The sequence below is a fragment of the Cavia porcellus genome, unplaced genomic scaffold (assembly GCF_034190915.1).
Source record: "Cavia porcellus strain 051 isolate PalLab524CR breed Dunkin Hartley unplaced genomic scaffold, mCavPor4.1 scaffold_4, whole genome shotgun sequence".
Taxonomy (NCBI): Eukaryota; Metazoa; Chordata; class Mammalia; order Rodentia; family Caviidae; genus Cavia; species Cavia porcellus.
Genome location: NW_026947487.1, coordinates 57,966,264 through 57,984,201, shown reverse-complemented (window position 1 = coordinate 57,984,201; position 17,938 = coordinate 57,966,264). Strand labels below are relative to the sequence as shown.

Below are 17,938 nucleotides of genomic sequence, written 5' to 3'. Positions count from 1 at the left end.
CTCACCAGCACTCTTTCCAGGCCGCTAGCTAGCTACCGTTGCTATGGCGCCGACAGCGTGTGTTTCGCCTGCTGACCGAGAGGCGCACGGGAGAAACATGGCCGACCCCTTTGCCCCTTGGGAAATGTAGTTCTCATTGGGCGCTAGGTTATCGGCTCGCTGTGCAGAGGACTACGCTTGCCCAGCTGTGGAACTTGGGAAATTCTCAGGCTCTAAAGCCCTGTGCGCTGTCGGGTGTCTCGTGTTGCATCCTGGGAATGATAGTTCTCAAATCTCTGGTGCCGGTGGCCGCTGCGCGGTGAAAGAACTACACATGGGAGGCGGGGTCCTAGGCGAAGGTTTTACGCGATCGCGTTGGCTAAGGCGACTTTACTATCAGCATGAAGCGCACTCAAACCGCTGAGGAAGAAGAGCGCGAAGCTAAGGTACGTTGAGTGTTTTGGGATAGTGGTTCTGCAAGCTGCTGGAGCTGGGGCCAGAGGAATGGAAGGGTTTGCTTTATGGTGAGCGGATGCACGGTGTTGAGTCAAAGGATGATACGGCCTTGTCTGCAGGAGATCTGGAGACAGTGTGTGTGTGTGTGTGTGTGTGTGTGTGTGTGTGTGTGTTTATGTTGCAAATTCGATTCTTGTTGGAGCAGGCCGAGTCCTGTTGGAGCAGCTGAGAAATAAAAACCGTGACAGTCCTCTCCTTGTCCTGTCCTCCACCTATTCTTAGTAAAATTTGTAGATACCTTTGTGGCCTCAATTTTTCGGGCTCTTAGATGGCTATGATCCTTCCAGCTGTGCTGTGTCATTTCGTTACAGTCCCTAAGGATTGAAATCTGATTAGATGAAATATCTGTGGAGTCAGGTATTTTTACTTGAAACAGTTGTCTCAATGACCAGTTGATAATAGCCTCAGTCTTAAGCACTGTGAATGTGAACCTTTTACTATTCTTCCTGTTCTTTGCCTTTGATGGTCAGCTCTACTGGCTGTCTCAGTGACCATTATAGCAAAAACGATTTATTTGTTTATTTGCAAGGTTTATTGTGTCAAGTACCTGCGTTAGGTGCATAATATTTGTATTACTTTACTTTGCTATCACAGCAGATTACTTTCCATTACATATAGATGGATTATCAACAGTCTTGTTGCACAGATGAATAATTTAGGGCAAGAACAATTGAGTGCTTTCCTTTCCCCTATTCCCAAAATTGTGTCCTTTTAATTTGTCTGAATGTATTGACAGTCTGTTCCCTTTTTCATTTCCGATACCTCTGTCCAACCTAAAATATTTGCAATGGATTATTGCAACAGCCTTCTATTAGACTACAAGAACTCTCTTAACTTCTCTATCTCCTCTTTCCCCACAACCCTGCTTTTCTCTGCCATAAAGTAATTTTTTTTTCAACATTCAAACCGAATTTTGTTCCTTTCTTTCCTCCTTACATGCTTATCTTCTGTGGCCGTTTCGTTGCTTTTAGGGTAAAGACAACTTTAGCCTGAAAGATCTACATCTTTTGGGTCCTGTCTGCTTTGATAATCTCTTTGGGCATGACACTCAGCCCGTCTGTCACTTTAACCTTCTCAAGAGTCACTATTGCTTGTAGTTCATCTCATCACTGAACCTTTGCACATGTTCTTTGATGCCTACTTGATGTTAGGTAAATATTGCCAGGGAACATCAGTGGCAAATAAAATAGGTATAGTTTTTGCTCTCGTAGAATTTAGTTTTCAATCTTTGGCCATAGATCTAGGGATTTAAGATATCAACTCTGATGTATGATAACCTGAATTACAAGAACGTTTTACAAGGAACCTGAAGTTTACATGTTCAGTCTGCATATGATGTGGGTAAAATACTGTAGATTGGTACAGAGGGCGATAACCCTACTGGATTAGTCTACATAATGCAAAGAAACAATTAAATGTGGCCCAGTATCATTGTGCATTATGTCTTTCTCAGTTTTCAGGTTTATTTTTAATGTGATTCATTTATTCTTTAGATTTATAAAGCAACTATTACTGTATTTGCTCACTGAGAACATAATTTTAGCTAAGATAAAAACATTGCTTCAAAGGAACTCTTACTTTATTGAAACCATAACTGTTGCTTGTGAGATACTTATTAGTGTCATTCACATTTTAGGGAAAGTGATGCTTGTAGAAGACCTAAATTGCTTGAGGCTACCTGGTTATGAGGTAGAACTGGGCCACAGAACCACAACTTCACATCTTTTCCATTTTCTGCTTGTGAAACATGTTGAATTTCTAGACCTGTTGCCTTTTTTTTTTTAAAGGTACTATGTAGTCCAGACTGGACTTGCTCACCATCCTTTTGCCTCAACATCCTGAATGTGCCATCACTGTACCTAGCTTTATTTGCTTTACAATTTTTCTTTAGTCTTTTTTTAAAATTAACTCACTTAGGAATTACTGGTTAGAACAAAGTATTGTAGTTGTTTTACATCTTATATAGAATGTGCAATTACTCATGAATTATTGTTTTTTTAATAAACTTTATTCAGGTGTAATTCACAGGCATTTATAATATACAGTTTGATGAATTTTGACACACATACATATATATACATATATCTATATATATGTATATATATAGATATGTATATATATAAATATGTATATATATATATATATATATATATATATATATCTGGAAAACCACCACACTTGTCATAGAGAACTTTTGAAAACTCTTCTCTTACTCATTTGCAGCCAGTGTCACCTTCCACCTTGGTCCCAAAACAATCACTAATATGTTTTCTGTCATTGTAGATGAGTACATATTTTCTAGAGGCATGAATTCCATATAATGGAAGTACTGTTATTTATAATAGTATCTTTGCTTGGGTCTTTTTTCATTCATTTCATTTGAGATTTATCCATGTTATTGCATGTGTCTCTCATGTCTCTCAGTATAAATATATATATATATATATGTATATATATATATATTTTTTTTTTTTGTTGTTGTTGTTGTTGTCACTGAATAACAGTCTGTTATGTGGATGCATAGTCATTGTCTTAGTTTCTTTTCCCTCATTTCTGAGACAAAATATCTGACACCCAAAGTTAAAGGAGGGAAAGTTTATTTCGCTCACAGTTTGTAAACATTTCAGTCCATAATCAGCAGGGTCCAAGGCTGGGTGGCTTGGCAGAGAAGTGTTACAGAGGAGAACCAGTTCATGGCAGCCAGAGGTAGCAAACCAATAAGAAGGCTTACCAACATCTTTCTGCCCCTTATTCCTTTTTTGTTTGTTTTTTGGTACCTGGGATCGGACTCATGACCTTGCGCTTGCAAGGGAAGCACTTAAGACCACTGAGCTAAATTCCCAACCCCAAAACTTAGAGACTTTTTTTTTCTTGGTACCAGGGATCAAATTTAGAACTTTGCATTTGCCAAGCAAGCACTTACTCTGCTGAGCTAAACCCTCAACAGGGATCAAACTTATGACTGCGGGCTTGCAAGGCAGGCGCTTATTATGCCACTGAGCTAAATCTCCAGCACCCCACCCCCATCTTATCCATACTGCTGGGGTTAGGGCCTTGCCAAACCAATCACTGGACTGACTAGTTACCATACACCCTAAATTCCCGCATCACACACTTGGCTTCAGCCACCTCTGAAAAAGCCCTGTGACCCCATGAGGCTTTGAGGGGACATCTAGACACAAACCATAACAGTCTGTTCATTGCTGGATCTTTGTATTGTTTCTGCTTTTGGGTTGTTACAAAAAGAGCTGCTAGGATTATTCATGTTTGAACCTTTTCCTGTTCCTTTTTATTGTGTATTGTCTTTGTGTGCAGTTTTTTCCCTCTGCCTCAGTAGGCAACCGCAAATGTATTTGTTCTTTAGATTTACCTTTTCTGGACATTTTAATGTAAGTGGAATGTAACATCCACTGGGTAGGGAGTAGAATGTATCTGCTGCAGATAAGGGAAGACTAATGTATCTTAGAGTGTGAGGCTTTAGAAGTCTAGAGTTGAATTCTACTTTATTACTAACTTAAATTTCTCTCAGTCTCAGGTGTCTTCTACAAAATTCTACAAAATTGAAGTAACCTTTGTAGGGGTAGGAAATGAGATACAGGATGTTTTTGGCTTGTAGTAAAAATAAACAGTGTTTTTATCATCATTAACTCATTGTTGTGGTCTTTACTGCCTTCACTATTGCCTAGCAGATTCTAGTAGATATTTAGCTTAAATTTAGAACATTTGTTTTGTAACCTTGTACTGGGTGTCAGCATAGCCAGGTATTTTCATCTGGGTTTGTTTAACTTTTCTACTATGCAACTAAAATGGAAAGAAAATAAAAGGTTGTTGAAGTCATTCTCAGCATCTGTGGTTCAGATGAGGAACTTAGTTAAGTTCTTCATCCTTTAAGACTGCAACATAAAGGTAAGCATAGATGTTATAGTTCTGTGGAACTTGCTGTCTTTCCGTGGAAGACAGATAGTTAAGAATGTACTAACAATAGAGTGGTAACTTTTATCACGAGAAAACACGTGGTGACAAGGATACCTACTGGTTTATGGTCTAGACCAGTGGTGGTAAACGTATGGCATGTTCGCTGCAGTGTGAAAAGTGTATGAATTATTTTTTCTAAACGAAAACCTCAGTATTCAGGTTTGATTGCCCTGTTGACACTTCATGATAAATAACTGGGTTTTGCGTTGCCTTTGGGCAGTCTCTGAAGGTCTACACTAAAAGTTACAGAATTCCTTCCTTAGGATGATCTGTTTAACCGAGGGTGGTGCTGGTAATGGGAGGAGATCATAGAATCTTTCCTGATGTTTAAGATGCCTGAACCTTGTGAGATGTCTGAAACTGATGCTTTTAGAAATATAACTGTCATTGGTTATAGAATAAAGAGGTGTGGATGTTGCGTTACAAATTGACTCTAATGATTCTTAACTTGGCTTGCCATATAGTTTCTTAAAATACTGGAAATAGAAATAGTTCATTATTGAAATGCTGTACACTTAATAAGAACATTTGTTAATTTTGTTTAGTAATTATAGTTTTATTAGTGAACAAACTAAAACAAAGTAGATTTTATATATTTTGACTTTTATGAAATTTTTATTAGTACATATATGCAATATGTAATATTAACATCCTTTGTGACGAGTTGATACATGTACATAATATATCTTAATTCTTTTATTCCCTTTCCCTTTCCTTCCTGTCTCCTCACTCCATATCTTAACTCCTTCCCTTTTGTAAAAGATCTATCTCACTATTGCTAATCATCTTTTTTTCCTTTTTGTTTACAATCGGGTTTTCTCATGTAAGGGAAATCATGAGATGTTTAATTTTGTGTGTCTGATTTATTTTACTTAACATTATGATCTCAAGGTGCATCCATTTTCCTACAGATGACTCGAGTTTATTTTTCTTTGTGACAGAGTAGAATTCTCTTGTGTATAAATGCCACATTTTCTTTATCTGCTCATCTGCTGATTGATATATAGGCCACTTCCATGACTTAGCTGTTAGGAAGTGTACTGCTGGAAACATGAGTATGCTTGTATCACTGCAATATGATGTCTTTAACTCTTGGGAAGATACTTAGGAGGGGATATAGCTAGGTTAAATGGAATTTCTGTTTTTAGTTTTTTGAGGAATCTCTAAACTGATTTCATAGTGTTTATACTAGTTTTTTTTTTATTTTTTTATTGTCTTTTTCCTTTTTATCGGTACCGGGGATCGAACTCACGACTGCCTGCTTGCAAGGCAGGCGCTTATGCCGCTGAGCTAAACCTCCAGCCCCCTATACTAGTTTACGGTCCTACCAACAACGTAGAAAGGTTCCTTTTCTACCACCATCTCTGGCATTTGTTATTGGCTGATTTCTTGATGATAGCTGTTTTTTCTGGAATAAGATAGAATCTCAATATTATTGTACTTCTCTAATGGTCAGTTAAGTTAAACACATTTTCATGTATTTATTGGCCATTTGTACTTCTGAAAAGTGTCTGTTCTTTTACTTGTCCATTCTTGTGATTGGGTCTTTTATTTTGAGGGGAGGTCTAAGTTTTTTTTTTTTTTTGCATTCTGTATTTTAGATATTAGTCCTCTATCTGAGGAATAGCTGGAAAAATTTTCCCCCATTTTGTAGGTTCTCTTGTTTCTTGCTTGTTTCTGTTGTTGTGCAGAAGCTTTTTATTTGTGATCCCATTTGTTAATTCTTGATGCTATTTCTTGGGGAATTGGGGCTCTATTCAGAGTATTCCTTGTTTATGCCTATATCTTCAAGAGTTTTATCTTCTTTCAGTTTGTTTCTGTTTTAATATTTAGATCCTTGGTCCATTTTTTAATTTTAGTTTAGTACATAGTGAGAGATGGGTATAGATTCAATGCTCTGCATGTTGGATATTAATTTGGTTCCTTTGTTAAATATCAAATAGTTGAATATGCGTGGGGTTGTTTGTTCATCCTCTTTTGTGTTCCATTGATACACATATCTGTTTTTGTGCCAGTACCATGCTTTTTTTTTTATTGTTGTGGCTTTATAATATAATTTGAAATCTGGGACTGTGATGCCTTCTGCTTTATACTTTGTCCAAGATTGCTTTTGCTATTCTAAATGTCTTCTAGCTCCATATAAATTTTAGTATTTTTTTTCTTGTTCTGCTATTGGTATTTTTGGGGATTGAGTTAAATATATACACTGTATTAACTTTGAAAGTGTGACCATTTTGATCATACTGATTTCTTCTATCCAGGCACAATGGATATCTTCCTATTGCCTGATATTCTCTTTAACCTCCTTTTTCAGAGTGTTGTAGTATTTGTTGTAGAGGTTTTACACTTATGTGGTTAGGTTAATTCCTATTTAATTTTTCTTGATGCTATTGTGAATGGTGCTGCTTTTCTAATTTCTTTTTTGGTGATTTCATTTTTGATGTACAGGAATGGTATTGATGTTTGAGTGTTGCTTTTGTGTCTTGCTACTGTTGAATTTGCTTATATATCGTCTCTTGGTGAATTTTTATTCTATATAGAGGATCATGTCATCTTCAAATAATAATTTGACTTCTTTCTTTTCTATAAATAATCCTTTTATTTCTTTCTTGCCTGGTTATTCTGGCTAATGTTTAGAAAACTATTTATACAGGAGTGGTAACAGTGGACATCTTTGTCTTATTCCTGATTTTAGAGAGAAAGCTTTCAGTTTTTCCCATTGAATGTTATGTTGGCCTTTATCAGTTTGAGATAAAGTCCTTTTGTATCTATTCAGGTTTCTTTTTTTAAATCACAAGTAGATGTTGGACTTTGTCAAAGGTTTTTTCCCAAGTCTATGATGATGATCATATGATGTTTGTCCTTGCTTCTGTTTATGTATAACATTTATTGATTTGTATATGTTGAAGCATCCTTGCATTCCTGAGATAAACCTCCTGGGTTGTGATGTATAATCATGTTGATGATTTGTTGCATTCTGTTTGCCAGTATCTTGTTGAGGATATTTGCATCTAAGTTCATTAAGAGATCCTTTTTTCTGGTTGGGTCCTTCTGGTTTTGGATTCTGGGTAATGTTGAGTGTCTAACAATGACTTTGGGAGTATTGCTTGCCTTTCAGTTTCACCACAGAATTTGAAGAGTATTGGCACTAGATCTTCCCTGAAATCCTTGTAGAATGCAATGGTAAATTCATTTACTCCTAGGCTTTTCTTGGGAGGTATTTTTTAAATACTGCTTTAATTTCATTGCCTGTTATTGGATTATTCAAGATTTTTAAATTATTCAGTTTTGACAGTTCATATGTATTTAACAACTATTCAAGTTTTGTGAATTCTCCAATTTATTAGAGTATAGGTTTTGAAATAGTAATAATCTTTTGGATTTTGTCAGTGTATGTTGTGGTTTCTGTTTTCCTGTTTCTGATAGCATTGATTTGGTTCCTTTTTCCCCTGTGTTAAAATTGTATAAGGGTTTGCCTATTCTTTTTTTTTTTTCTTTATTTGGCCTCAAGGTTTTAATTATTTATCCATTACCCCAATCTGTGCCTTTTGATTAGAGAGCTGAATCGGTTCACATTGAGAGATGTTACTGAAAGCTATTGACTTATTCCTGTCACTGTACTATTTTCCTGTTGCTGATTTCCTTGTTCCCCCTCCCCCCTTTTTTTGGTATCAGGGATCAAACTTACCACCTCATACTTGCCTGGCAGCTGTTTATGCTGCTGAGCTAAATCCCTGGCCCATTTCTTCTTCTTAAGTGCTCACACTGACTGCTACATTCTTTCTGAGACCTTTAGGCATTGTTGGCTTTGTGTCTTTCAAAGTAATCCTTGAGGATATTTAGAGTGCTGGTTTGGTGGTCATGAATTTCCTAAAGTGCCATGGAAAGACCTTATTTCTTTACGATTTTGTTTTTAAGGAAAAAAAAAGGAAAAATATAGAAAAAAGGTACAAGTAATACAAGATTTAAAAAATAAACAGTAAGAAATCACTAGTTAATAGATTACATATTCTCATCTTAGAAATAGTTGTTCAAGTTACATTATTGAAGCATATAGAGTGGACTTTCAAACAGTGAGGGTGCAAACAGTTTTTGTTCAATGATCCAAAAAACACTTAGTAATATGGTTATCTATCTTATACACTTAAACATATATGCAGTTATAACCTTTAGAGCACTTTCTTTTCTTTTCTTTTGTACAATGACAATTACACATTTTGGGTTTTATTACTCCCACAGTTCTTATTACTTTTTTTGAAGAGAGTAAAACCAAATTCAGCATATCAGAACAGAGTCAGTCAAATCAAAAGAATGGACATATTAGAGAATGTAAAGACAAAATATAAGGTGATCAACAATGGTTACCATACTGCCTCTTGCTATTTTAAGAAGAATTGCCAGTTATAATAAAATTGAACTAAACAGTAAAGAATAAAACCAAAGTGTTGGAGACATTACAGGATTTTAAAAGAAAATAATAGTCAACCGGGATGGGCGTCATAATGATTCTTATTGTCTTCACAGTTATGCCTATACTTTTGAATTTTATACTATCAAGCAAAGCAGAATAGAGGAAAATCAGTCAAAACAAGATGATGAGGGCAATACAGGATTTCAAATCTAGTTAATAAGAAACCAAAGTAGGTTACTATAATGTATCCTGCTATTTTTTATTTATTTTTCCCTTAATTAAAAAAATAAAGAGAAAAAAGTAAATAATTTTAAAAAAAGGGGATTGAGATAAAAGAGGGCATAACAACAGAACAACGCAGGTCAAAACATAACTATTTAAGCAAAATAGTGTTTCACCACAAGATATCCTGACATAAAAATAGTTACCATAGTGTCTCTTTCCTTGAAATCTTTGAGTATAACTTCTTATACTGTAGCACCAAACATATCAAGACAATGTAAAACCATTCAAGAGAATGACAGGGTATTTAGGGTATTTAGAACCAACTATCAGAAAATAAACAATGGTTTCTGTATAATCACCTTGTCTATAAAAGTTTTTGCTTATATTATCACATATAATAAAATCCAATCAGATACAACCTGTTAAGACCGATGGAGACAGAAGAATAAAAGTTTGATGGGACTTCAAAGCAAGATGATACTAATCAGCACTAGCTATTATGATGTCTTGTTTTCTCCAAAATGGCTGTTCCTACCATCCAATCTTCTCTGCCTCATTTCTGTTGAGCTCTTTTTCTGTCGTTTGTTGTCAGTTTGTCTTCTTCATTTCGCTTTCTCCTCCATTCATTATGGCCTCTCTGCCACTGTTTCTGAAGTCTTGGTATTTTCCTTTTTTAGAACATCCTGCAGTATTCTCTGTAGAGTTGAATTGGTGGTTGCAAATTCCCCTAGTTCCTCTTTATCCTGGATTTATCCTTGTTTTTCCATCAGTTTTTAGGGACAGTTGTGCAGGATGTATCAATCTTGGCTGGAGGTTGTTATCTTTCAAAGCTTGAATTATTTCCCCCCATGCTCTTCGTGATTTGATGGTTTGTGCCAAGAAGTCTGCTGTAATTCTGACGGGTGTTCCCTTGTAAGTGATCTGTTTCTTGTCTCTGACAGCTTTTAGCATTCTGTTCTTATATTGGATTTCTGGAATTTTGATTATTATATGCCTGAGTATAGCTCTGTGTGGGTTGTAGGTAGCTGGAGTCCTGTATGCCTCATATATCTGAGTATCTTTACCTTTTGCTAAATTAGGGAAATTCTCTTGGATTATTTCTGTGAATAGCTTTTGTAGTCCATTTGTTTGTGTCCCCACTTCTTCTCTTATGTTCTTAATTCTTAAGTTATAGATCCTCTTATCATCTTCTAGCTTTTGTATTGTTGCTGTTTGATTTTTGTTATTTTTAAGAAGTTTTTCATTTCATGCTCCCATATTACAAATCTGCCCTCTAGTTCAGATAATCTAACCTTAGTTTCTTTCAAGCCATTTGCCAGTTTTCGATAGACTTTTTAGTTTCCTGGTAATCTTTGAACCTGCTTCACGTATTCTATGCTTTCTCTATTTTCTCCATCAAACAATTCTCCCCTTTTTTTTTCTGTTCTTCCATTTCACCATCTGTTTTTTCTTGGGTGGTGCTTAGCATTTCTCTAACTATTCTGCTTATGTCTTGCTTCAGGTCATTAATTTTCATTCCTGAACTTGTCTATGAGGCTCTGGAGATAGCACTTTATGTCTATTGGTGCCGTGTCTGATATTGCATGTGTCTCAGGATTGGGGGCCGAGGACCCTTTCTTGTTGCTCCCTCTTCCCATATTCTTTGTTCCTTATATATACGTGTATATAGGAAGCCCAGCTTCCTTCTCTGTCGGCCACAGTCTGTTTGAATTGCAAGGGCTAGGTGTTCCCGCCCACTGCAACACACCAGGGAGACACAGACCTGGGCAGTCTATGCCGGGCCCGCCCCTCCAGGTCAACCTACCGAAGGCTTCACGGCTAGGGTGCACCTCCAGGCACTGGGACCTGGGTTGGGCTAGCCTACTAGATCTCACCCAGCAGCTTCTCGCAGGCCAGGCACTCCCCACCAATCCCGCTGGAGAGGGGGATATGTGACTGAAGTCACTACAGCATCGCATTCCGGGAAGTCTGCCCAGTCTGAGTATGTCCTCTGCTGAAGCCTCCTTCTCTATGGAAGGGTCCCGATCCTCTTACTCAGCGCAGGTCGATGCAGGGCACCCGGCCAGCCCTGCACCCAACTCCATTCCCACTCTCTGAGCTTTTGTGCCTCTCTCCCCGCTGTGCCGACTGGGACACAACAGCGGCTGCAGGAAATTCAGATAGCAGTTTCCAGTGGCCAGGTCTGGCTTCCGTGCTGAGACCTTATCTGTTCCTGCTGTATCACTGGGTTTGCGTTTCTAGTTGGTTTCTCTTAATTTAGCTTGTTCCTGGGTTGGCAAAGAATATCCCCCCTTGCTTAGGACTTCCTGCCCAGCATGATTCCTTGATTTCAAGTGCAGTTTCTCAGAGAGCCTCCGAGGCTGCTGCTATCTATCTACCATGTTCTTCCGGACTCGTCTTCTTTACGATTTTTGGAAGGTAGTTTTATAGGGTTTGTCAGACTGGGTTGGAATTGTTTTCATTTTAGGGCTTGAACCACTTCCTTCCAAGTTCTACTGGCCTTTTAGGTTTGTGTTTAGAAGTCTGATGTAATTGTAATGGGCTTATTACCTTTATAGGTGAGTTGTTGCTTTTCTCTAACAGTTTTTAAGATTTTGGCCTCGTGTTGGACTTCAGGGATTTTGACTGTGATGTTTCAAGAAGAGGTTCTTTTGTGATGGTGGCTATTTGGGTTTCTATATGACCCTGTATTTCTCCCTATTTGGAACATTTTCAGTTATTGTTTCTACCATTCGTGGTATCTTCTGATTTTTTTTTTTACTAATTTCAGTAAATCACTTATTAGTCTTCTTTAGCAGTTAGTTGTTCAATCTATTTTTCATCTTCTTACTATTTGTAAGGGTTCACTGAGTAAATGGATGTAGTGTCATTTGCGTGTAATCTCAGCAGTTGGAGACCAAGGCAGAAAGATCACCACGAGGTCGAGGGCAGCCTGGGCTACTTACGTGAGTTTAAGGCCAACTTGTACTGCATTGTAAGACTCTGTCTTAAAAAGGAAAAAAAGAAATAAAAATAAGAAAAAAAAAGATCTTGCTGAGAAACTGGTTACTAACATCAGCTGTGTCCTCTCTTTTGGACACTGTGTCATTATATAGGTCACTCCTTTGACCATACTTTCCATAGAAAAAAATTTATTTATTTATTTTTGGTTATGGGGTTCAAACTCACAACCTTGCACTTTCCAGGCAGGTGCCTGTATTGCTGAGTTAAATCCCCTGCCAGAAATTTTAATCTTGTCAGTTTCTCTTTGGTACCTTTTCTTGGACTCTAATTCTTCACTAAAGAGATCATTCATATTTTGTCAAGCCCAGCTAATTTTTTATTTATGTCTTCTGTAAACACATTGGTCATTTTATTAAGTCCATTATGTTTAGTAATATATTCTTTGGTTCTCTCAACACCTTATGATTTATTTTTTTCGACTTTAGCATGTCACATAATTCAACCATACAGGTTTTGAGTGTTTCCTCCTTGAATATGCCCCATGGATCATATCTGGGTGAGTTGAGAGTTTCTGGAGGTCTTTTGTTGGCTTGTCTTTTCGTGTTCCTGGTGTGTCTGTGTGTGTGTTGAAGTTTGTTAGTCAATTACTGTGGAGTTTTGCTCTAGCATGGTGATCTCTTTAGTCAGTCTCTGCTTTTCAGTGATGTACTCTGGGAGTGGCAAACTCTAGGCCTTTGCCTCTGTCCCATGATCCAACCACCTCCATTTATTTTGCTGGGGAAGATTTAGTGTAATTGGTCCAGCAACCACTTCTCTGGGAATGGACCACAGTATTGTTAATGATACAAAGGCAATCCAAGTATTGGTGTACAGAAAAAATCAACTGATAACTATTTCACCCTAACAATAGCAACAAAATCAGCAACAATAATAGGGTCAGTGGCAAACTGGATATTGAACTATAAGAAACATAAGAACCAATAATGTACCACCCTTAACAATACAGAAGAGATCTAAGGTTATAGTATAAACATTAAGAGAAACCAAATGTTGATTACAGTAATTATCTACTAATTACAACAACTAACAATGAAAAAGAATTCAATAGTAATAGCACAGAGATAATTAACTACCTAAATATTAATTAAGCTTAATGGTTATATTAATAAAGAGTAGGGATAGGAAACAGGAGAATGAAAGTAGCAAAATTTAAAAATTAAACAATGAAAGATAAGAAAAGTAAGATAAAGGATTCTATTCAGGAATAAAAGAAAATTAACACATTCCCACCAGTTTATATCACTTGTGGTACATACATGACTGTCCTGTCAAGTTGTTTATACCACTGGTAGTACAAATGGATATAATTACTTTTATTTATTACTTTTGTATCTACTTACTAATAAAACTAATAGGAAGTCTTATCAATGGGTGAAATCTACTTAGTTGCTTGAATGTGAATAATTACTGCTCAAATATAAAAATTAATACTAATCATACAAATTAAAAGATAAGTCAGCTAATTTCTTTCATTAGAGTAAAATAAATTTACTTACATTGTGAATTTCTTTAAAACATTTTATACATAAAGGCAGCTGATTTATACAGAAAGTGCAAAATGTCATAGTGTATGTTGGTTCTTTGTGGCCACAGTGGCATCTGTTTTTTCAGATAATTTTCAGTAACATTCTCTACAATTACTTGTGTACATTTCTTGCTGATTCTAAATAAGCTTCTATAAAGTGAGTCTTTTTGAGAAATTTGTGCCTGTGGCATTGCTTCATAGGTTAGGAGTTTATCAATAAGTAATTATCTAAATTTTAACATGGAAATCTGATGATCCCTCCATTGTTAGTGTACCACAAATTAGCTGTTTTGAAATATTCTTTATAACACTTTAATATTCTCCTCAAGGAACTGCAGTGTGACATCTGCCCACTAAATCAATCTCTTTTATTTCAAAGACAAGATCAGGTTTATTCTTCCAGGTTTTCCTTTGATCAGTATGATTTTTACAAGCTGTTAACATACAAATGTTTCTCTTATTTAACAAATTTTATAACAGAATGATTTTTGAAGTTGATGGTTTTGCTGTTTGCTTTGCTTATACTGGTAAAAATTTTATATTTGGTTGTACTGTGCTGCAAAAATACACCTCTTTTGGCAAAAGTTCTTGTGCTAATATTATACAGTACTTAACATGCATGTATGTGCAGTATTCAAAGAATATGTTGCTCACTAATTTCAAAACAACATTGTAAGAATACCCAAGCAGGGGCTCAGGGGCACAGCACCTGCCTGGCAAGTGTGAGGTCATAGGTTTGATTCCTGGTACCAAAAGAAAAATAAAATGCCCGTGTACTGAAGGGTTTGCACTTTTCCCAGTATTGACATCTAAATCTTAAGTGTAACCATCACACCAACATAATTAACTTTTATGCCTTATTTGTGCTATTTTCCTTTTATGGATTGATGAAAATGTAGATGTCCTCTCCATTAAATCGTATTTTTACCTGTTGTTACATTTCTTCCAGATTTTACCGCATTCTTCAATGTACTTACAATTTCTTCCATTATTTTTCTAAATTTATTCAAGGGATCCTTGGTTTTGCATATGGTATTGTCAGAAATGTAAATAGTTTAAAAGGGCCAAAAATGATCACGTGGCATTACATTATTCATATGTCCTTTGGTATATATGTTATTTTCAGAGCAGTACACTCTAATATTAGGAAATGGTACTATTCCCATAGTTAATAATAATAAAGCTATAAAATTTTCATCCCTAATGGTAACAGGTTCTTCGCATTGCTAATGTTTTCTCTTTTTTGCTCTAATGCTACATTGTATAACATATCTGTTTGTTTCTGTAACTATAATTTCAAGTATGCTATTGGATATGAATAATTTATATACACAAAAGGATCATTGCAGTTTGTATTTATTAGGAATTCCACTTTTGGCAGTTCATGTGCTCATGTTCTATCACATTTCTGTTATCAGGTGCTGTTCTTTTTCTTGATCTTCATCATTCATACCCAGATCCACACTATGTTCATTGAATGTATTGGCCTCAAGATTACATTCATCTAACTCTAATTTATCTTCATCTGAAGAGTAATAGATAGGTTGTAACCTTTTCCTTTGGTGAGATATAATTACAAATTCATCTGATGAATAGTCTATTTTCTGTGTTTTATACTAATTGGAAAAAATTTTACAAAATTAAAATACTTTTAAAGTTGAAACATTAATAGGTTATAATATACATATATGTATACAAAATTATATATTACTTACCAACATCCCAAATGAAAATAAGAACCATGAAGGGATAAGAATTGAACAATAAAAGAAAAATTAACCACTTAGCTTAATAATAATCTAGCTGTGAAATAACGATGATTCTTTTTGTTTTAGTATCTTATAATAAAATAATATACATGGATTATCTTTATAACATCAGATGATCAAATTCAAATCAAATCCCCAGCAGCAAGACATATGAGTTATGGCCCCATCATGGATGTATTAATAGATAAAAGTAATAGAAAAGAACAAACCAGAAAGAGAAGGAAAAAAAAAATTGAAAAAGTTAAAAGTAAATGCAACCCCTCCTTCCATCCCCAAAAAGTAAATGATTCTATCAAAATTCTTCTTTATTTTCGAATGAGGGTCTGCAGTCTTGGACTCCAGCAAGTCATATTTTTGTCTCATTTTATGACTTGTGAGTTTGTCAAGTGCTCCCACCCCACCCATCCTCAGATCCCCCTCTGTCTCTACACCCCAGGCTGTGGCAACTGTTCAAGGTGAGGCATGTCCTTGCTCATGTTGGTAGATGGAGAAAGCAAGAAAATCACCAATCTCTGTGGTGGATGTAACTGGGGGTTTAAGCAGGTCCTTGGGTTTAAGGCCAACACTTTTAGACCTGTCTACCTCTGCAAGCCAAACGTGCTGGACCTGGCTTCACACCATGGAGAGTGGGGCCCAATGTTCTTCTGGGCTTGAGCTTGAACTTCTGAAGCAGTCTGGGTCTAGCATGTGTCTTCTCTGTTTCTGTCTCTTGTGGCCATCTCCAACCCAATCATGATGGTAGGATAACACTGGAAACCCTGAAGTGAAGCTGTTCCGTGCCTGCCTCCTAAACAGTCCCTCTCAGTGTGGCTCCAGACGAAAACTTCTCAGGTAGGGTAGGCCATTCACTTGATTTCTTCTCCAAATATAGTTAGCTGTGCAGAGGACTCACTTTTGAAGTAAAACTTGATGCTGTTTTTGGAGTTTACAGTGATGTTAGGTTTGGGCTGTTCTGTTGTTTCTCCTTGGAGCTACTGACCCTCAGCCATACATTGTATCCATGGAGACAGGCCTCACCCCAGGAGCTAGAGTGGCTTCCAGACTGCTGTGTTGTTTTGTCTGCAGTGTGCTGTTTCTCCAGCTTCTCTGTAGTTTTTAGTTTTCCTGTCAGCTCCCTCCCAATTCCTGGAATTTTTTTTTCTCTTAATCTTTTTTTTTTTTTGGTAGATGTCTCGTTTCCAGGTCTCAGAAAGGCTGTATTAGCCCAGTGATTCTGATTAACTGGCTACCAGTTGGGGTGTTCATGACTTCCTCTTTGATTTCCATTAATTTGCTCTGGAGTAAGGAAAACTGAAATACTTATTGGTTTATTTAAAGGATATTGTCAACAATGCAGATAGGAAGAGATTCAGAGGGTAAAGTATGGGGCAGGGCAGAGCTTCCATGACCTTCCTAAGTGTACCACTCTCCAGGAACCTTCCTAAGTTCAGCTATCTGGAAGCTTCCTAGGCCTACTCATTTTGGATTTTTGTGGAAGCTTCATTACATATGCATGATAGATTGTATCACTGATCATTGGTTGTCAGCTTAGTTTACAGTTCCCTTCTTTCCCTTGAGGTTGGTGGGTGGTGCAGATCATACCAATTCTCTAATCCTGCCTTAGTCTTTCCTGATATCAGCCTTCATCCTGAAGCTAGTGTAGGTGACAGAAAGAGGTAATACTTTTCCTTGCCCATTATAATGGTCACAGCCAATACTCCTATGTAACAAAAGACAGGCTAACAAGAGAAAAGCATAATAAATTTATATTTAATGATAGCTGTATCTTACCTGGTAGCCTTCAGAATGAACACTCAAAGGTCCGGAAAACTATTCATTTTTATGGTTAGATTGAATGAAGAATGGACAGCCATATAGAAATGTGATTGAACAAAACTGATCTAAATAGTAGAGTGAAGATGGGAAATTTAGCAAGGCCTTTGCATATTCTTCTTGGCTTTTCTGTGTAGCCTTCTTTCCTACCAGATGTAGGTTAGGACCCCTTCTGAAATGGTGATTTTATTGATTTCCTATCAGACAAGGTCAATCAAAAAAGAATTTCTTTATGAATAGTTCTTACATAGAAACATAGGGGAAGTTAGAGTAGTAATTTTAGGTTTTATGATTTGCCTTGGGTTGTAGTAGGGGTTGCAAGAAAAATAATTATATACAGGATATATAATTTATAGTGGTCACTCAAGGAGTCAAATACAAAGAAAGTGCAAGAAACCTGCCCACATACTAAAGATCTAGAGAATCCAGCTAATGGCCTGGATCCCCTGGCAATATCCTACATGAGTCCAGCTGGAGGCCTAGAGCCCATGACAATGACTCCTGCAAGCTTGTTTTACGAATCTGTGCTGGGAAGGGCCCAAGGTCAGTGATGGAAGCTAGAAAGTCTGTGCCAGCAGGATGAAGGATCAAGCCAGTAGGCTGAGGGATCAGAAGCAACACTCTAAGAACCAGAGCTCCCCTGAAAAGTACCACAGCCATTCTCAGTGACAATAAGTTCTTGAGCTTCTCCAACAATGAGAACAGCCGAGTTTGTATCATGGA

The 17,938-nt window shown here is 36.8% G+C and overlaps 2 protein-coding genes across 11 annotated transcripts in view; one reads left to right on the top strand and one right to left on the bottom strand.

The window, feature by feature from the left end:
- Rpgrip1l (RPGRIP1 like) overlaps nt 1-160 on the bottom strand; it is a 106,826-nt gene extending 106,666 nt beyond the window's left edge. For all 3 annotated transcript variants that reach the window (XR_010046923.1, XM_063247095.1, XM_063247094.1), the window contains exon 1: nt 6-160. The gene's annotated coding sequence lies outside the window, so the exon portion shown is untranslated. The remainder of the gene's footprint in view (nt 1-5) is intronic.
- Nucleotides 161-256: 96 nt separating this feature from the next.
- Fto (FTO alpha-ketoglutarate dependent dioxygenase) overlaps nt 257-17,938 on the top strand; it is a 420,563-nt gene continuing 402,881 nt past the window's right edge. For 2 of the 8 annotated variants that reach the window (XM_013141484.3, XM_013141486.3), the window contains exon 1: nt 263-425. In XM_013141484.3, coding sequence (XP_012996938.1) covers nt 381-425 — 45 coding nt within the window. In that variant the 5' untranslated portion in view covers nt 263-380. Of the gene's footprint in view, nt 426-17,938 lie in introns of all 8 variants that reach the window. The other 6 variants (XR_010046924.1, XM_013141485.3, XM_063247098.1 and 3 more) reach the window with 6 other exon arrangements.